This window comes from Opisthocomus hoazin, chromosome 8 (genome assembly GCF_030867145.1).
Source record: "Opisthocomus hoazin isolate bOpiHoa1 chromosome 8, bOpiHoa1.hap1, whole genome shotgun sequence".
In the NCBI taxonomy this organism is placed as follows: Eukaryota; Metazoa; Chordata; class Aves; order Opisthocomiformes; family Opisthocomidae; genus Opisthocomus; species Opisthocomus hoazin.
In genome coordinates, this window is record NC_134421.1 from 34,874,174 (window position 1) to 34,895,852 (window position 21,679).

At 40.8% G+C, this 21,679-nt stretch overlaps 1 protein-coding gene across 9 annotated transcripts in view; it reads left to right on the forward strand.

Annotated features, from left to right (window-relative positions):
• The window catches only part of GRIP1 (glutamate receptor interacting protein 1), a 353,630-nt gene that overhangs the window by 226,594 nt on the left and 105,357 nt on the right, over nucleotides 1-21,679 (forward strand). For all 9 annotated transcript variants that reach the window (XM_075427891.1, XM_075427895.1, XM_075427897.1 and 6 more), the window contains exon 2: nucleotides 11,242-11,322. In XM_075427891.1, coding sequence (XP_075284006.1) covers nucleotides 11,242-11,322 — 81 coding nt within the window. The remainder of the gene's footprint in view (nucleotides 1-11,241; nucleotides 11,323-21,679) is intronic.

Sequence of the window (21,679 nt, forward strand, 5' to 3'; positions counted from 1 at the left end):
TTAGTAGGACTCAGGAGGCACTGGCAAATAAAGAGTATATGACAGGTTAAAAGGCTTGCCATAAAGAACTGGGTGGGTGCATAGATGCTGTCTGGAGCACAGAAGGTGGCCTAGGCTTTATATAAGCTTTAAGTAGAACAAGTATGTATATATTGTTTTGTCAACTTGGCATTGCTTTTATTCCTATGCTTTGTTCCCACTCCTAGAAGTGTGCAGCACTTTATTTCAAAAGACTGTTATTCTGCACTGTGTTCGAACTTGTCACAGCTTCCAAAAACAGTGAAGTTTTGCTGACAACTGAGCTTAATCAAAGTTATTGCACCGTCTTTGTGGATATATAGAGTAAACTTTTCCAGGGTAGGGGCTGAAAGTAGGAGAGTAATTCACAAGGGCATGAGGAAGGTGACAGGTTTATAGCCTGACTCCTGAAAGAGGTGCATTCTGAAAGATCAGTTTTTTGTTAAGCCTGAGTTGTGCCAGTTTGGACTGGTGTGTGTTGTTTGGACTGTAAGTAAAGTGGGGCAATCCCACTGGTCTGCCAGGATAAATATGCTGGTACTGGTATAATGTTTATGCAGCTCCTAGTGGCAGTGGTAGAATTGTTTTATGAATCAAGTAAACCTTATTAGTGGGATTAAAAAGGATAACTATAATGGTGTAAATTTATACAGCATGTTACTAACAAGCAAAAGTATGCTTTACTCTTAATGTTGTCCACACCAGAGTTACATTTGTGCAAATTTTTGGTTTAAAGAAATAATTTCACTCTTCGCCAAATGGGTATCCCAGTACATGGTTAGTGTGTACACCACCACGCTTCAGTGACAAGATCAGCCAGTCTTTGGGGTAAGTCATGCCCAGTAAGAAGAACTGGTAGGATCCTTGCCTAAAGCAGTAAGCACAGTAATCTGTGTGATTTCTGGAATGAACAGTATATGAGAGATTTTTTTTTTTATGAGATCTTCTAAGGACGCGAAGAATGTTATTAGGAGTAATGGAATGACAGTTAAAGCAAGGAAAGAGAATTGTAGACTGATGGAGGGAACTGTTTGCTAGCTGTGAGATCTGATGTGTCCTGTGGAGCAGTCTCCAAAGGAAAGCGATGGAGCTGTCATCACTAGAGACACTTAGGAACACAAGTAGGCTGAAAAATACATGGTATGATTTACTGCAAATAGCATTAGTACAGCACTGGAATGGAGGCGGGATAAACAACCTCATGAAAAAATTACCATTCCTAACTTCTTGTCTTTGAACATAGTGTTGTGACTTTGCTTATTCTTATTTTTCCTGAAGCAAACTAAACTCCTGTTTTCTAAACAGTTTAACATATTTTATTTACATATTTTTTATGCAACTTGAGTGACAGTCTCACTGTCTCGGCTACTCACCTTTATCGTTGCCTCCCCCCAGCACACACTGAAACTAGCTTCTGCTTTCCCTGGCATGCAGTAGAGAAGTTCCTAGCTGACACCCTCTCTTCCCCCAGACCTTGTCAAATCTAATGCCAGCAGCCTGGGCCGAGGTTCCTGATCTGCTTTGTGTTATGGTCTTCGCAGGTAGAAGGTGGTAGGTGGCTTCCTCGTGAGTACTCCTAGAAGATCATTATTAATGTATATATGCATATAAATACGGATAGGAAGGGGGAATATGTAATTTTATTTCCACCAATGGAAAAATCAGAAAGCTTTAAAAGAATCTAACAGTGGTCTCAAACATCACTTCTACTTTTCAATTTCCAAGCAGTCAGACTGAAGGGAAAACCTCCCCCAAGGCTGGGCTGAGAAAGCATAGGAACAGTCGATGCACAAGAAAGTTGCTGTTGACATCTGCTGGTACAGGGGAGGTGACATGCAGGGTATGCACAGCTCAAAATGACCAGTGTATATTTCTCCTGTTGCATTTCATCCACAAATGTAATAGCAGATCATACCACATGACATCTTTTGTTACTATACAGTGCAGTGCTGCCCGCCAGGAAGCCGATTGCCTTTTGTCCCAAGGAGGCACAGTGGTGGGCAGCCACAACAGTCAGGAGCATGGTGGCTTAGCTTGAGGGCATTGTCCGGGAGCCATGGGATATGGTTTGGCCCCTTTTCCCCTAATCATCTATCGCTGTCTTCCCAGCCCAGCAAAATCCCATCTGGAAGAGGTAGCTGAACCAAATAAAATGTAACATCAAGGTCGTTGATGCATTTTTAAAGCAGACATCTATTCATAGAAGTGTTTTTCCATGAGATGTGATGTTAATGCCATCAGTTTTTCCGGCCCTCAACCGCTGCGTTGGCTCAGGTCTCGCTCCTTTGCTTGGCTCTCTTCTCCAGGAGCCTTGCTGGAACTTTTATCATCTTCTTGACATTGGTGTTCCTCTGTCAAGTTTGATTCAAATATTCTTGAGGGATGCTGATTTAGCGTTTACCAATATTGAACAATGTAAGTGAGTCTATTCATTATTAGATATTCTTAAAGAAAAGAGAAATCAGGTTTCTTTTTTTTTTTTCCCCCAAGAAGCTTGTATATGGCCCCCTCACACAATGCCAGTGTGAAGCAGTACATCAGAGTGATGTGATTTTCGTAAACATATATACAGGGAGGACAACAAAACCTTCCTATGGATCAAGATACAACTCCTAACAAATGATGGATGTTCAGAACAAAAAGCACAGCTTGAATATCTATAAATGTTTCCTGTCAGTGAGGTCTATGTCACTTAGGAATTTCCTTTTAAATGGAAAGGTTTATAGCCCCATCCTCTAGAAAGAGGTTTTCTGCAGAAGTTGTATATACAGAAAAATCCCAAACTGTCTCACAGAGGATAATAGTTTACATCTTCAGTTTCTTTGAGCTTTTTCACTTGCCCAGCTTCTTTAGTTTCTATCTGCTCTGGTTAAGCGTCACCTATTTCACTTATATGATGCCTGTATTATTTCCAGAAATAAGAAACAGAAGCTCAAGACAACAGAGTGAAACTCACTTTGAATCCTACAATTATGTAACAATTCAGTAATGATTCTGGGTTATGGCATTCAAGTTTAATCCCTTAACAAATACTTGATGCTATATAAACAAAAAGACATATTTATCAGATTTGAAGTAATTTGTGGTTGGGGTATTATTTAAATAGGATTACTTCTTTATTAGATAATCCAGTGAAGTGAATTGCACCATATGCTAATATCTCTCGAGACATGTTTTCAGCTTTCTGCAGATCCTGCATGTTTTAGATAGTCTTGGAAAGCTCTGAATTTTCCTGAGCAAAGTAGCTTTGGGAGGGGATGCATGTACTTAGCCATTTAGGAAACCAAACATTTCCATTCAGGTGCCTAAGCACGGGCTTAGGAAATTAACTTTGGACAAGCAAACTTGGAGGATGTTCAGGTTATTTTTCAAACAGTCAGGCTTGCTGAGGTATTGTAAATATCAATAGGAAATGGATTCATGGTTGTGCGTAATTACAGTACCCTACTTCTCTTGCTTCTAGATTAAAACTGAGCTGCTACTGGAATAAGTAACCATATAATGTAGAAAAAAAGATAATTAAATTTACATAAAGTATAATAAAATTGAATAAATTTTCATTTTAGAGAGACAACACAGTTATTCATTGGGTGCTGTAACTGTTAAAATTAAGTTTCTAAGAAAACCAGAGGGCAGTCTGCTAAATGTGGGAAAGGAAATTACCAGAGGAGCTATTCTAACTCTTCTTTCTCATAATTCTTCCATGTCACACACACCAACAAATATTACTTGTGGAAGCATTTGAAACCGTATGTTTTCTTAATAAAGACTGCTGGAGAACACTGAGCAGAGAGTTTGATAAGAAAGGATTGAGATTAAACACATTCATATTTGTCCTACTTGGAGGCAAGTTCTTTAATGACTGCTTTACATGCAGCTCTTAGGAAATTTTAGATATTTCTGAGCACTACTTTGAAAAGCAGCATTGCCATTTCAAAAATGAAGTCTCATTGGAAGTGATTAAAGCCATGGTTCTAAAAGTAACTCAAAAAATTGTGATTCCTCTGCATCAGTAAGAGAAATTAATGGTTGCTTTCATGGTTGAAGTTCCCATAACAAGTCTGAAAGGGTTAGCATACAGGCAAAGCAAATTGTTGACATTTTGTTGTTTCGTGAAGCATATCCATTCAAAATCTGGACATCATACATCTGCTGAAAGAACTTAGCCAGTTTTGTCTCTTTTTTTCAACTGTTTATAGTCCATTACACTCTGATGCAGCTGTGGTGACATTGGGGTAACCATGAATGTTCCAGGATGTTGATTTTTCTATAGGCTTTTGCATTACTTAAAAGAAAGTCTTCTAAAAACATCCTCCTTTCCCAGGAAAAATATCTTCTCTGAGATTTTTTTTCACTACTGTTGTTAATAACAGTTACGAAGGATAAAAGTTACACCAGGCCAAATACATTTCTGTCAAATTTGCCATCAGTAGCCAAAGTAAAATTCCTACTATTTGCTGCTTCCTAGCAAGTTTCAGTGTAGTTATCCACTCAAGTGTGTTCAGTAATTCCATTTATTGTAAAACTTACCAGAGTTTCAGAACTTCCAGTGACCTTTCCAAACTTCAGTTATAAAAATAGGTCTGAGTAGCACTATTCTTGTTATGATTCAGTTATAGCTGTTATAACTGTTATAGCTGTATAGATTCATGTAAGTTGTGTTGGCATCTGTGTACTGGTTGTGACTACTAGTGGTTATGTTGATTGGGGTATTGCATAAATATTCAGAGTTATTTAGTTCTCATTCAGAATCATTTAGTCTCTTAAGTTCAGGGAAAACATTCGTCCACTGCGTTTAACAGAAGTCCTCTCTGCTGTAGGGCAGTGTGATAACCAAGGTTCAACTCCTTGGTATTTTTTTCCCTTTCCATTGCTGTAGATCAACCTGAAAATTACATTTTCCAGAACTTGTAACAGGTCAGAGAAAATATTTGTGCATTTTTACCAGAAACAGAGAACTGGAATTGAGGAGATGAGCTTACGTGGTGTCATAGGCATTTTTCTAGAGTGGTCCTGATGACTTTGTAGTGTCTGAGCTGCTCACAGCTCACAAGGGGGTCTTGAGTTCAGATTCCCTCTTCTGCCTGATCCGGTGCAGCGCTTGGAATTGTTTGTAGCTTTAATCTGTTTTACTTTGTATGGCATACATAAAACATTGATCAGAGTGAGCGAGAAAGACAGAAGTATTGTGTAGTTGGGAGTTTGGGTACTCATCTGTGAATGTGAGACCGGCGTCCCTGGTCCAGTAAATATTTCAGATTTCTTACAGAATGGAACATCTTTAACAGAAAGGTCTGAGTTCAGAAGAGAGTAAGTTGCTGCAGGAATGATCCTAAAAGTTATACTGAGTCTTTTTGTAAGCCTTCCTCAACTTCAGAGATTCTGCAAACCACAGACATCAAGTGGATACGTGTTTATTTTTATCTGTGAAGGCCTCCAGCTGCAAACTGTAGGGATAACTGAGAATGCTGTAGCTCAGAATTTACTGTCACTGGTATGATGCTGTGCCAAAAATACTGCTTTTAGATAATGCTATGCTGTTGGCCGTATAAAGATAAATTTCAGGACAAGTTTCAGATATAGGAAGTATGAGAACCTATAGTATTTTGTGCTATAAGGGCAGGATTTATAGAAGTCTCTTGCTTTAGTGAAAAATATTCTTCGTTATAAGTTTCAAGAGTGGCAGTGTTCAGTGAATGGGAGATCACAGATCCAGGAACGCCTGAAGCAATACCTGTGACCCTGGTGCTTTTAGTTTTTGAGAAACTAATCTTCTTGGGGATGTTCTCTCAGATGTAATCATGCTCTTGACAACTTGGTATGTTGTAATCCTCTATCAATTAACAGGTATGTGATGTTCTACTAGTCTGAGGTGCGTGCTCTCCCAAACAGTATAAGTAGCAACAAGTGCAGTCAGTCTTATTTCTCTCATACACTGAGCCAGCAGAAGCTGTAATGTGCTTCCATGTGGGGTTTTGGGGTTCACATTACTTGGAGGTGCTTCACACTGAGGAACATCTGAGGAACACCTCAGACTTTACTTGATTGGGTTCTGAAGTCTGCTTAAGAGCTATGTAGTTAAACTCTGATAAGGTTTTAAGTTCAGTTCTCGCTTGGGCACAGAACGGCTTATCCTCTCACGAGGCGTAAACAAGCTATTGAAGAATGAGAATGAAAAACTGAAAGATGGAAACTCTCTCTTCTGCTTCATAATACTTCCACATCTACTTTAAAAAATTTTAATGTAGCTTCCAAGCTCCTCAATATTAAAAAATTCAGGAGTTTTAAATTCTTCACTTTAAAATTTGGTGCCATGTTATTTCCCCTGGTCCCAGATGAATGCAGGCTTTGCAGAAAAGAAGCAGGTACGAGTAGCAACGTCGAGCTGAGAAGGAGCCGTTGTGAGGGGCAGAGAAGATATGACAGCAAAGCATCTTCACATTTCCTCTCTGTGTAGGAGGGCCAGAGTGGCGGCCACTGAGTTGTTCAGTAGCTATTCCCATTACGACGGGAGGAGGCTTCCCCTTCGTATCCAACAGGACACAGTTGTGCTTAGTCCCCTTCTGGGGCCACCTGATGCTGTACAGAATTTGGACACGTTTCCTGGGTTCAGTAGTTACCGCCTGGACGTGTGGCAGCCGCTGTGGAGAGACATCCTCCAGCCAGTAGTGAAGGCCTGAAGGAGGGAGTGCTCTTAGGCTTAGCCACATCTATAAACAGCATCCTCGTGCTGATAGCTTTCACAGCCACCTCCAGAGACGTGTGAGTGGTCATAAACTGCCCGATACGTTCGGTTCTTGGCCTTGACTGTTGAGGAAATATCTTTAGGCTTTCCTGTTATTCCCTCTTGCATGTCCTCAGTTGGTATCCTTCAAAGGATGTTAAACTGAATATAGCCACTATCTAAAGATTTCATATGGTCAGTTTACAGTACCAAGCACCTTATAGAGGGGACAAAGTGTATATATATATCTAATCTTTGTATGGTTACATTACTGCTGGTTTGTTACAGTGTATAGAGCCCTTAATCTTGGACAGAGGCCCCACCCTGTGTAGCAAGAGCAACACAGGACGATATAAATGGGTCACAGCATGGTCCCTAAGTCAAAAGAATGAATCATTCAGTTACAGGATAGAGATGCCAGCGGGTTAAAAATAAGCAGAAAAGTGCAAAAAGCTGTTTATCTGCCTCACAGTCAATAGCTAAAGGCAATAAGCCTGCAGTAATAGCTGTAAGCAGTAGGACTACGTGCCTGTCCGCTTGATCATTATCTTTGCAGTCTTTAATTAGTAGAATTGTGTGAATGGATCATATGTGAGCTACTGTTACCAATATTTGGGGCTGCTGCTTTCATGAGGACAAGCAAAAGGAGAAAACGGGAAGATCATTTTGCTTTGCTGGTTACGAATCTCAGTAATCTGCAAGACGTTCCCTCTGAAGTTATCGCCATGTTTTGCCAGGAAGGAATTGAATGAACGCAGTTGGCGTCTTGTTCACTATTGCACATTGGCAACTGCAAACAAGATGCAAGTATGGTTTTGGGGGGAAATGAACCCCACATGTTAACAGCATAAGAGCGTTTGTTTCCTTTCGTCACCGAGCAAAGAGGTCTGCTGTCATAGCAGTCACCTTAATGTGACCTGCTGACTTGCCAGAAGTTGTTTATCATGGGCTGTCTAAGCTCTTAGCCAGAGGAAATTAGAAGAAAGAAAGAAAAAAAAAAAAAGCCAGTGATGTAATTAATGCAGCTCCGAGAGTGTATCCGTGTAGCTGCGCTGGTCCTGCTGTAGTGAACGTGGCCGCCTGCGGTGCGATTCCTCTGGCAGTGGGCAGGAGCTGCTGCACCCAGCAGCAGGGGTGGCTTGCAGCGCCCTGTCTGCCTGTTCCAGGTGGAGGCATTTCATACTCAGAACTCTTAAATACATCACGTCTTTACCTAATTTTGAGTTATTGTCCCCCACTGGGGAGGGTGCTTCGTACCCTTTTGCTCCTTTGCTTTTTCAGGGTCTTGGCTTGCTGGGTTGGGTTTCATCTCCAAGAATTCTGTCTGTGCTGTAGAAGGAAAGCTGGTAACACAAAAAACTCAGACAAATCCCTCCCGGCAATGCTATCAGGAGACAGTTTTGCATGTTTGAAGACCCTGCCTGCTAGCTATGGAGCAGATAGGAACATCAGTAAGTTGTAATTTGGTAGTTAATTCTCGTGGCCACACATGCAACTTTGCTAATACATGCAAACGGACTTTTCCCTTTTTTGAGAGCACGAATGGTGTCTGACGTTTCAGGGCTGTCAGGGCTTCCTTGTCTCTCTAGTTGCTCTGTTCTTTAGGATGGCATCTATTTCTGTATCTGTCTGCTCTTTATGTTACTTTTCTGTCTCAAATAAGCATCTCAATAAGGCTGTTAGCATTCTATCTCCAGTTGGTTATATTTGTTTTCCTTTGCTTCTGGGAGTCCTTTACACCGATTTCTAGTTATGTTGCAGTGTGATTTTACTGTTAAATGGGCATTGAAAGAGAATTTCTTCCTGTCCTGGGAACAGCTTCCCAATTCTCCGATGATATAATGGCTCATTGTTCTTTCCCAATTATAATTGGCCGTATATTGCATTAATAGGAGTTCAAAAGTTTCCAAAATAACTTTTTGGGCCTCTTTTTTTTGCTTAGAAAGTCTGTAGACAGATGAAGAAGTGTAACACAACTGCCTGCCTCCAGTTTCTAAACTATATAAATACCTGATAAGTCTTCAGTGTTAATATGCTTAAATGATGATACTGGCTTACTCACATACGCAGTCTCCATTACCTTTAGTATCTGCCAGTTGTTGTGTAGAAAATACTAGACTTTTTGCTCAGGCTCCCTAATAAGGAATTTGAACGTGTGCTTCCCTTCCTTTATTGGTGGCGTTAACCTGAAAGATTTGCAGACTTGTCCTTTACTCTGAACTCAGGATAACTGCAGGTACTCCCAGCGGAGTGCAATATTGGAAAAATCCTATTCCAGCAAGAGCCTGTAGCCCATTTATTCATTTGCTCAGCGACAAAGATTCAGTGAAGAGGATCTGGTTGTGGAAATTCTTCTTTCATTTTTGCCCTCTTTCCAGTCTGGTGAAAAGAATTCATATGTAATAAGTCTGACTAGAAGAGGACTGTTTTGTTCTGTAAATTGATAGATGTTTTTCATAGGTAGGGCATACATTCAAATAGGGCCCCAAAGCCATCACCATCCTTCGGTTCCTGAGAAATTGTGTTATGTTTCCTGCCCACTTTTTAATAGAAAAATGAGTGTCTCACACTATCTGCTGTCACGTTCAGCACCTGAAAATAAGTAATAATGGATGGGACATGTAAGCCATGTGTTACTGATGGGCTCTATTTTTTGGTATTGATGTGAGTTAGCAAGGCTGTTTGGAGAGCCTTGTGTTGAGCTTGAGCTCAGCGGTGCCTCTTCTGTGAAAGAAAAATATCATCCTACTTCCTTCAGAAGCTCTAGTTCACTCTTATTTTAATTTTTTTCTTTAATGAGGGGGCATATAGTCTGCATATGCAACAATACTAGCTTTTCCACTTTCCTCAAATGGAAGAATAAAGGTTTACGTCTTTTTCTTAAATTGTATTGCTGGGTCTGTATTAATATTTTTTCATGCTTTTGTATTTCCTGTAGCTGACAGCTTTATTTTCTTGGAGTTTGTACCATCTTACTGTATAGTCAAGCCCGTTATCTTTCTCCTTGTAACAATGTAGTCCTAAAGCAACGCGAGTTCATTTCACTGTAGAAAAAACCAATTATATTGGCTGTTGAGGTATTTTACCAATATATGTTATTCATTACTTGCTGCATTTTCATCAAGGTGCATGGCTATACCACAGTCTTTTGTCTGTCGTCTTCTTTTTTTTTGCAATTCATTCAGGTTTTTTGTTACTGCATCCACCTGACGGTAGCAGAGTTCATTGCAGAGGTTCTGGTTTTAAACGCCAACCAGCTCTTCTAGTCACTTCTTTGACACCTGGTTTTAAATTAAATTGTGCTGACCAAGCCCTTATCTCACTTGAATAAAAATGGACTCTTGTCTTTGATGCAAGTTTGTAAAGGAGTTTGAGACTTTACAAGACATAAATCGTGTAATCAGCAAAGAAGACTTATAATGTCAAGAGTGTCAGCTGCAAAGAAACACCAATTCTCCAGAAAATGTTTATATGGTTCTACTTGATCTGAAGATGCTATGCTAGATAACGTAGTCTTTGATTCCTTTACTCATTGATCTGTATTCAAGCGTGCATTCATGCACAAGCTGTACGTGCATCGGTCCTTTGCAACCTGAAGGAAAATGTGCAGATAGAAGGGTTTGATAATACTTTAAAGTGTTTGAGCAGTCAATTAAATGACAAGCAAGACAGAAGCCTAATTTCTTCTGATTCCTCTCTTTTGATTGAAGTAAGAAAATACATAATATTCTCTCTTCTGTTTTATTCATGTTTCTTTCTTGAGCTTATAGCTTGTCCTTTTTAAAGTTACGATATAGTTGATTTTTTCCCTACCGTCATTCTGCTCTTGAGAGGGATGTAGAATTGTCTCACTTTCTGCCTAATGCTGCCTGTAATTGATGACTCATCTGCTCATCCCACCATTAGTGGTCTCTTATGCACTGAGGTTGATCATTAGGTGTTCCACGTAGCCTCCTGTTTAGACACAGACTGTCACAGTGCCATTCTTTAGGCAGAAATGTGCCTGGCCTATTTGGCAACAGCTTTCTGATGTTTTCCCCAGTCAATCGTTACGACAGAAAAAGAACCACCCACTGACAGATCCCAAAGCAAAAGGTGTGTATCTTTACAGCCGGAGTATTCAAAAGCTTCTGGAAGCCTTCAACTTCTGAACAGGGATGGTACCCCTATCACTTGAGTCTTTGACATGTGAAGCTTCTTAACATGAGAAAAAGGAAAGTTTCTATGATTATGTTGAAACCAAAAAGGCCTTTCTGTATCAAGCTTGTCATCAACTAAGCGTTCTCTCTGATTTGAGTTATGCCCTATCCTTTTCAGCTCTGCTGTTCAGAGCCTTTGTCACTGAGCGTTGAGCCAGCATTCAGAAATCCCCATCCTCATCCAGCTCACAGCAGCTCTTGTGCTCCGCATTGCTAGTTCACACAGTATTTCAGTTAAAATTACATTGTTTTTAACATTATATTTAACAGTAACTGGAAGTGTTGCTTGTTTCTGTTTAGATGAGAGTCCTTACACAAAGTCTGCAACCCAGGCAAAGCCACCTGATGGAGCACTGTCTGTGAGGAGACAGAGTATTCCAGGTAAGACTTGCTTTGCCTTTTTGTAACACCTAACTTGTTTGTGAACAGCAAGGTAATATTAATCAAAATTAAACTAGTTATAAAAAGCAAATTAATTACAGTTATTACCAAGCAACTTTATAAGGAAGGTTCCATGTGAGCTGTAAGGAGTTCCTGCGGTTAAGTTACCTCGAGCTTTTGCTGTGAAGAACTTCCCTGTGGCCCTGTCCTTTGCAGCAGATTTCAGACATTGATCATGACAGCCTTTTCATCAGAGGCTCACCTGTTTTCAGGCCGTGAGAAATCTGTTCTTTGATATCTGGTTTTGATGGTATAGGGAGATTGGCTCATATTTTCCACTGCTGACCAGACAGGCTCAGAAATCTAGCAGAGCACCATTCTGTCAGAGCTCTCATCTTCACGTGATTTTTCTGCTGCACATACGCCCACCCTTGTCTTTTCCGTCATTGCATTGCACAAAGCTGGACCACTTGTTCAATGATTAAAATACAAGAACTTCAAACTTGTGTCTCTTTTAATTACCTCAAACAAGTCTGCGAAATATGCCCATGAAAAGCAAGTTTTGTATATGTTGTGCAGCAATCTAAAGGGATTTTCACCTCAAATAAAATTTTAGAGATCTTCTAATGAAAACAAATGGACGCTGCCAAAGGTTGTGCACAGGCAGAATAACCGATGTTACCAGTCTCATCTCAAGGACAGTAACTTCTGACTCGAAGGGAAGATGTATTGCAATAGAAATCAGAAACTGTATGGTCATGTCACCCACCTTCTAATGACTGATGTTAATATTCTCTGCACTCCGTGGCCTTACTATCAAACAAAGTCACACAGCCCACACGGAGGCTGTGGATACAGGGGATGGAGCTCAGGCCTTTAATAGCCTCCAATCTCATCGCAATAGCTACAGTGTTTCTGAAGGGACTAAGTACATGTTTTGTGGATGCTTTGCATGCACGTTTGGACGTGTGAGAGAGAGAGAGATGGATAAAGAACATAGAAGAGCAATGAGTCTGGTGAAGGGTCTGGAGAACAAGTCTTATGAGGAGCAGCTGAGGGAACTGGGGCTGTTTAGTCTGGAGAAGAGGAGGCAGAGGGGGGACCTTATAGCTCTCTACAGCTGCCTGAAAGGAGGTTGTAGTGAGGCAGGTGTTGGTCTCTTCTCCCAAGTAACTAGCGATAGGACGAGAGGCAATGGCCTCAAGTTGTGTCAGGGCAGGTTTAGATTGGATATTAGGAAAAATTTCTTTACTGAAAGAGTGGTCAGGCATTGGAACAGGCTGCCCAGGGAAGTGGTGGAGTCACCATCCCTGGGGGTGTTCAAGAAACGTGCAGATATGGCACTTCAGGACATGCTTTAGCGGGCATGGTGGTGTTGAGTTGACAGCTGGACTTGGTGTTCTTAGAAGTCTTTTCCAACCTTAATCATTCTATGATTCTGTGATTTGTCAATTGAAAACATTCTATTAATTTAAAGATTGTTATTTTTAAGGTGGAATCATGAAGATCAGAACCATTGTGAAGACACGACTACAGTGTTCAGTGTACAGTTATTGTTATGATAAACTCTTTAATTATACAAACATCAACCAAATCTTTTTTCTCCAAGTCAATGCAAATCAACATTCATTGTTCTTCAGAGTGAATTAAGACCTCTCTACAGGTACCTCTTCTGGTACTGCTTTAGCTCATAGGTCACTAATATTTAACATACTATCTACTTTTATTAAAAAAAAAAACTTTTTAATTTTTTCACTGAACTTAGTAATTGTCATTTATGGTGTGGTCACTGTATTTATAAAACACTTATGCTAAGGTCCAAATACAGACTGAAGTTCATGGTTTCACATGATGTTTTGAGAACTCCTGATGATTTTCAGTTGTGTTCTTTAAAGAGAAGGTTTGATGAAAGTTGAAGCAGTGGATTTTTTCTTTAGAGCATTTGGTAAGAGTAGGAATTTCAAGTGTTAAATAGTCATCGTGACCAATGACCATTTATTTTTAATTTTTTAAAAAGTTGCTGCATATTCTGGAGCTTTTGAGAGCGTGGAGATAAATCTTTCCTGTGTGCTATGCATGAATCACGGTTTGTTCAGAGAAATAAGATTGACAAGTGTTTGGTGAGATGTACTCTGTTTCATTTCAGATGTTCTGAAAAAACTGATCTAAGCTTATGTATGTTCTTCAGCTTTTAATATAGTGAAGACATGTATATTAACGCATTCTTGCATCTCTTGACCTTAGGAGCCCCAGAGGATAAATGAGATTGAGCTGGTTGGATATTAAAATAATAATAATTAAAACTTTTTCATGCCCTGACACGTTCACATTCTAGCACAGTGGATGTTGTGAGTTTAGATACATAAATAGCTTTGTAAAACTAAGCACTGTTTTGGGAAGTAAGTTGAACATTTAGGAGTTGACTGAGGTTTCTGAAAATAACCTGTAAACTTTTATATCACCTGGATGCTGAGAAAATTTGACACCACATTTCATATGTAAGCTAGGACTTTGTAAATAGCATCTATACTTGCTTGTCTTTGAGCAGTTTATCCACATTATGGATTAGTCTTGACACAGATGCAGGCGCATCCCAGCTAGCCAGCTTGGCTTGGCCATGGGAGGAGTAATAGTAGTACTAACTAATAGCATTAACTAGTTTGACACGAGAAGTAGTACAGCTGCTTTTGCTTGGGGGCAGGTTCTGGCTTTTGACAGCATGTAGGTCAGCTCCAAATAGCTTTTGAATCGGAAGGTATAGTGCAGTCAACCTGGTAAATTCTGCTAGACCTGGATGGAGATGTGTCAGTAATCCTTACATGGAGAGCATACACCATATGGAGAGCAGTCATTTCTGTTCCCCCCAGATGGTATGCCTGATAAAACACCACATTCCTGAAGCTCTGTTTTTTCGAGCTTGAAGCATGGCGGTGCCTTTGACAGTAGAGCTGTCTAATTCACTTGATGCCCTGTCAGTCCTGAGACACAGACAACAGATGTCCTATTCCCGAGGAACGCTCTGGCCATTGAATGAGCCAAGAGAAAAGTTTGGTTTTCAGCAAGGTAGATGATCTTATACTGAGCTTTGTACAGGTTTGAACAGTCTGTGGGGAAAAATACTAGTGAAAATACATATCCAGGATGCGTGATGTAAATCTTCCAGCGTAATGTGGGATCGTGTCATCTCCCTGTGTCTGGTGAAGGTTCCTTCTCATGACATTTGAATTCGCTTAAAGAATTCCAATGTTCCTTCCTTTGGCCAGATATCAAAAAGAGGAGCTTTTGTTGCTGTGAGACCTGAAACTGCTATACCAACTGTAAACCCCAAGAGGATCTTTTTATCCTTCCATGTGAAACTGTATTGAAAGCGCAGTATGGATGAGCAAAGACTGAATGCTCAGAGAAGTAATATAATTCTATAGAGGTTACATAGAGCTCAGGCTTGGTTTATTTTACAGGAGAAAAAAGTTAAAATAATAATTTTATAATTAAAGCCAAATGAGCACATACTGTGAAATCAGTGCACTGAGTTTAATTCCTTTCATCCCCAGAAGCAGGGAACGGATTAAGCATCTCTCTGGAGCAGAACTTGCTCGCTTAAGATGCAGAATGCATTATTCATGTGATGAGACTACATGTCATATTTATCATGTCTTCACATGGTGCAAAATCAACAAGGAACAGATCCTTTCAAAGGGATTTACAGAATTGCTGAAATTATAGTTAATTCAAATTATGTGCATTAATATAATTGCAGTTTGAAACTTAGACTTAATTTTGCAGATGTGTAGGTGTTTATGGTTACATATACATGATTATTTGACACATTATTTAGCTTTACAGTCAGAATTCCTTAACGTAAAAGTGAGGCGTGAGGTAACGCCAGCATGGCAAGCAGCCTGCAAGGTAAGAAACAAATAGATTTTCTCTTCGGAACCTTTGCATTTAGACTGGTGACCAGTATATAATGAAACCTTACTGCTACGCTGCCCATGTAGTAGGTTACAGAAGCCAAGGCGGGGGGTGGGGAGGGGGGTGTGCACTGTGCCTCATTCAGGAAACTGTCACTGTCAGACTAGTGCTTAGGCACATAAATGAGAGCAACGTGTTTCAAAATTCTTGGGGTAAGACCCTTCCCTCAGAATCACAGATGCAGGTAAAAACGCCTGTCATTTAAAAATAAAATATTTGATAGTCACTTGTTAGCAAACCGCTTGAATCCCTAGGTTGAGATGGCCGTAGTTCCCATTGAGTTCCTGGGCTGAGGTTTCCTCCTGGCTTGCCAAGGAGACGCATGATGTCAGTAGCACTTGAGTCAAAGGTGTCCTTCCTGTGGCTGCTTATTTCTGTGGGAGCTTTGAAAAGGACACGGCATATTCCAGCAGTACTGGATACAATGTCAAGAGCTGATGACACTGTCAAAGAGGTACTTTGAAATCAAGGAGACTTTAATGTATGCTTAAAGATAGGCATGTTCTCAGTGCTGTCCTGAATATGGCCAGGTTGAATAGCTGCTCCCATGCTTTCCGGACTAAAATCCAATGCCCTCTTATCTGTTTTTACAACATGGAGGAATCTGTCAATACTAATGCTGTACAGATTGTTCACTTTATTTATTTATTTGTCTGTTTCCAGTTCACTCGCTGAATACTGGGGGGATGAAGGGTAAAGAAATGACCTGACACAAGCCTAAAAATAATTCCTCCATAAAACAAAAGAAAGACACCATAAATTTGAGACTGATTGAAATATTTCGTAAAATCTGCAACAAAAATTTCATTTTGTTTTTAGTCGAATTCTGTACATGCTTTTTATTGAGTCTTAAAAAAACTTAGTCAAAAACCTCACATTTTTTAAGGAGGTTAAATGTTTCAGCTTCTCAATGTTTGATTTTTGTTGGCTGAAATCATTACTAAGTTTCAGTTAAATTCTGCAAATAGTTTTGGTTGGGTCAAAAGTCTATTTTTTTTAGGGAAGAGACAATTTGTACCAAATCTACTTGACATTAAATTAAGAAAAAAATCATACCTCTTACTTCTTGCATCTACTGACTCAGACAACTGCACTATGGGAGACTTCTAGAAATGTGAAGTTCTATTACATGGAGTGGTCAAGGGCTCAAAGCAACTGTAACGTGAACTGTAGTCTGGGACAGCTGTTTGAATCATCTGTGAATTCAGAGGTTTAGTTTAGCTAGGAGAGTAGCAGTCATGTAGCTGTCTCTCTCCTCAGTAAGTTCTTATTCAAAGAACGGGCGCCAAATAACGAGCAGGCATGGTGGGAATATTTCCTCAAACAGAGGAGATTTCCTTTTCTCTGGGATGGAAGAATAACACAGCTGCCTGCCTTCTGCCCTGCTCAACGCTCCTAGCAAAAGGTGCTTGAAGCCTTGTCCCTCATCGCGATGTCGTTGATCCACTCTTGTTTCACCTCCCACCTGACCCTTGTGCTCCAGCTGTGCCGGCCCCTGGGACCCACGGGAGCCATTGCGCCTTCCCAGACCTGATTCCAGCCACCTTCCACTCCATGGGGATACCTGACCTGCTGAGCAGGCAAGTTGTCTGTACCTGGGGTGAGAGCGCGTGCCAGCCCCTATGGAGGAGAGCAGGAAAGACCAAACCTAGATGTTATAAATCATTCCGCTGACATTTTCTCTACCATGGGGAGCCTGTTTTTCTCTCTAAACAATTTTTTTATTATTATTGTTTGTCATTTGCCAGTTTTGTACGCAGGTGCAGGGATTTGCTAACAGGTCAGTTGTTAAAATAGGTCACGCTGCTCTGAAGGAAGATCGTCAAAACTTTGAAGTCTGAAATTAAAGTGATGAGATTTTACAGTTCCTTTGTACATGCATGAATACTGCGCTTTCTTTGCACACTACCTGATTCTTTGAAGCATGCTGTAATACAGGTTTCCTATTTCAGCACAGTGTTTGATCTCAAAAACAGGGCTAGCCATCAAACTGGAGGGAAAACAGAGCGAATGTACAGCCCTGAGCTCATCCTCTGCAGGGCTCAAGCTCTGATATTGCCGTTATTAGCAGTTTCGCAGCCTCGTTTTTTGGGAGTTTGGTAACAGAATTTTAATGCAAAAATGAAATGTTGAGCAAACATAATTTTAGGGTGGGGTGAATTTTGAACTACTGAGCTAGAAGGGAGCACGCGCAAATCAATGAACTTTAAAATGCCTTGCAAAGAGAATATTTACAGAGCTGATACTAAAAAAATAATTACTGTATGATGTAGTGTCCTCAGTAATTGCTTAGGTCACAAAGTATTCCTAGGAGAAGTCATGAAATACTAAATTATTGTAATAAAAACAGTAATTAATGTCCTGAGCATTTTCAGGTTCTGAAATATTTAAATACACGGTGTATACATCACTAGAAAGCGATAAGGCAGTTTTATTGTGATCCTTGGCTTTGAGTACGTACAGGTGCTATTTAGCTATTTACAAAAACACAAAAGTACGCCTTTTTTCCTCCTCCCTGACCCACAGCCTGCTGTGCAGCGAATGTTCATATTCTGTCTCAGACTACACCAAATGTGGCTTTCTTGAGGGGTTTGTCTACTGCCCACAACTAACAAACTTGAATGTAGGTCATGTGGAAGCTGGAAAATTTTAAAAACCACTCTGCTTTCTTCACTGTGATTTTGGGGGTTTTGTAACATATAGAAATGTCTGTTTAATCCTGAAAACAAAAATACATTGCTATAGGAAAACAAGCAAAGGTTGCAAAGAAATAAGAAAAGAATCAAGAGTTAAAATATATGTATAATTCCAGGATCCAGTTTAGATCACGGTTAGAGACAGAAAATGTGATCCAGTTACAATGTGTTTGAGTTGCAGATACAAAATTGAATTAGCTGAATTTAACAGTTGTGTGTGCTGTGCTATAATTTAAACAAGGAAAAGGTCTGTACAGTATAGCATAATACTAGAATAGATAGTGAATTATTTTTCTTTTACAAGATAATCTCCGAAATAGGGAGAAATATAGAGAGTAATACAAGAGAGATAGGAGGCATCGAAAAAAAAATCCACATGGATTAAAAAAAAAAATTAAAGACTTCTGATGTAATCCAAGGATACAAGTTTCATTAGATGACACTGCTTAGGAGAGAAGATGGCTCCCAGCTTATTCTTCTTGTAGCACAGCTGTTAGCATCTGAGCCAGGCTCATCGTGACTGACAAATGTGACAGACAGATGATCCATCCCCGGTGGGTAGGTGTTTACCTATGTGCAAACACAATTCCGGAGCCAGTTTTGTTTTCCTCTGTGATTAATATGGCATTGGCAGGACAGCGAGTGTTCAAAAGCTGTTTTCATGCATGCAATTAACTTGATCCAATGCCTTCAGACTCCTGCGCCAAGTAAAACCACAAAAGACGTAAACGATCCCATTATTTTTTGACGGGGTGCTGCTACCTTCAGGAGCCCCTTTTCCGTCATTTGCTGCAGGGCAGCCACCTTTTAAAGCGATGTCGCTTAACCTGTGCAGACCTCAATCTCCTTTTCCAGCCTCACCAAAACAAACCTGCCTTGCCTTTGACTTCAGCTTGCCTCAGATTTTGTAAGCACTCTAATTTCACGGATCCTGTGCTGTCTTGCCCTAATCCTTCATTCCCTACCAAAAAAATAAGTAGTCTTCACTGGCTAACTGGTTTTGCAGATTGAGCAGGATTTGCCTGAGGAAACTTGTGACAAAATTGTCTCATACCTTTTTCATAGTTCTCATTGTGGAAAAACATAATTCATTGCAGAAGTAAAACCTGAAAATAATGTATGTATCTCAGTAAAGGCCGAATTAGGACGTTAAAGTATGCAATCTACAAAAACACGTTTTTCCCTCAATTTGCATTTATCTCATAGACACTTACTTTTACTGTGTACTTTTAAAAATCAGCACAGAAGAGTTGCCACTGAGGACATTTTTAACATTTAGAATCCATTAGCAATAACCTCTGCAGTCACAGTTATTATGGTAACTATCTTGGGTGATTTCCTAGCAGAAGCAAGTGTTTTGACCTGTGAAATGCAGATCACAGGCTAGTAAGCTTTTCTGCACTTGAGGTGTTTATTATATCTTCAAAGTCATTTGCTGATTTTCATGTTTGATGAGAGGCTGCAGTTGCCCTATCATTTATAGTCTTCCCTGTGTGTTTGTTTAACCTGCTGGAGGTTTGTCAAATGGTCTGTGAAGCATCTGCAGAGCTACATGTCTTTTCCTTCCCGTCAACATCGGAAATTCCTTAATTTGCTTTCACATAGTCAGTACTGAAAGAAGTAAGATTTCTTCCTTGTCCTCCCTCCCTTTCACCAAAATAACTTTGATGGAAAGATTTCCTATATGTCCTTCATGTAAACATGTTTCATATACACAAAAACCCAGAAGAAATGTGGCTCTCCTAGAAAATGAAAAAAGCCCACTGACTTCTTACCTAAATGAGATGGCTGATGATTTATTTATAAGTTTTCTTTACTGATCTGCTGCCATGCTAGTGCTTTTCAATACTGAAAAGGATTAGGAATGAGAATAATCTAATTCCATTCCTTTCACCAGAAATGAGGAAGAAAATGCACTAAAAGCAACACCGTACATGAGGAACATGCAGTTTTTCAAATATCCAGCTGATATGAGGTCTGAAAACTTAAAGATCTTTATACTCTTTTCACTGCTATATAGGAGTTGATTGGGGCACAGCCAGTAGGAGGATTTGTTGCTGATGGTACCAAATACCTTTGTTCATGGGTATCTGGATTTAGTTGCATTTTATTTTACCAAACTTCAGCCCTTTAAAATAAAATGTATTAAATTATTCCAGCTGCAGTTTTTTCCAACAAAATCAGTTTAGCCATATGTAGTATGATGAGGATGAAACCCCATATAGTATCTATAGCATCATTACAGAATCACAGAATGGTAGGGGTTGGAAGGGACCTCTGTGGGTCATCTAGTCCAACCCTCCTGCCGAAGCAGGGTCACCTACAGTAGGGTGTAGAGGACCTTGTCCAGGCGGGTCTTGAATATCTCCAGAGAAGGAGACTCCACTACCTCCCTGGGCAGCCTCTTCTAGTGCTCCATCACCCTCAGAGTGAAGAAATTCTTGCTCATGTTCAGACGGAACTTCCTGTGCTTCAGTTTGTGCCCATTGCCCTTGTCCTGTCTCTGGGCACCACTGAAAAGAGCTTGGCCCCATCCTCCTGGCACCCACCCTTCAGGTATTTGTAAGTATATATTAGGTCCCCTCGCAGCCTTCTCTTCTTCAGACTGAACAAGCCCAGCTCCCTCAGCCTCTCCTCGAAGGAGAGATGTTCCAGTGCCCTCACCATCCTTGTGGCCCTCCACTGGACTCTCTCCAGTAGCTCTTCATCTTTCTTGAAGTGGGGAGCCCAGAACTGGACAGAGTACTCCAGATGAGGCCTCACTAGGGCAGTGTAGAGGGGAAGGAGAACCTCCCTCGACCTGCTTGCCACACTCTTCTTGATGCACCCCAGGATCCCATTAGCTTTCTTGGCAACCAGGGCACACTGCTGGCTCATGGTCAACCTGTCGTCCACCAGGACACCCAGGTCCCTCCCCGCAGAGCTGCTCTCCAGCAGGTCCACCACAAGCCTGTATTGATGCATGGGCTTGTTCCTGCCCAGGTGCAGGATCCTGCATTTGCCTTTGTTGCACATCATCAGCTTCCTCTCTGCCCAGCTTTCCAGCCTGTCCAGGTCACGCTGAATGGCAGCACAGCCTTCTGGTGTATCTACCACACCTTTCAGTTTGGTGTCATCAGCAAACTTGCTGAGGTTACATTCTAACTCTTCATCCAGGTCATTGATGAAGAAGTTAAACAAGGCTGGGCCCAGTACTGACCCCTGGGGGATACCACTAGTTACCGGCCTCCAACTAGACTCAGCGCCGCTGATGACAACCCTCTGAGTTCTGCCATTCAGCCAGTTCTCAATCCACTTCACCGACCACTCAACCAGCCCATACTTCCTGATTTTCCCTGGGAGGATATTATGGGACACTGTGTCGAAAGCCTTGCTGAAGTCTAGGTAGACAACATCCACGGCTCTCCCTTCATCTACCCAGCCAGTCATGTTATCGTAGAAAGCTATCAGATTGGTCAAGCTTGATTTCCCCTTGGTGAATCCACGCTGACTACTCCTGATAACCTTCTTTTCCTCCACTTGCTTGATGATGGCCTCCAGGATAAGCTGCTCCATCACCTTTCCCGGGATGGAGGTGAGGCTGACCAGCCTGTAGTTCCCTGGGCCCTCCTTCTTGCCCTTTTTGAAGATTGGAGTGACAATTGGAGTTTAAAAATGCTATCTCAGCTATTTAGCCCTTGCACACACCT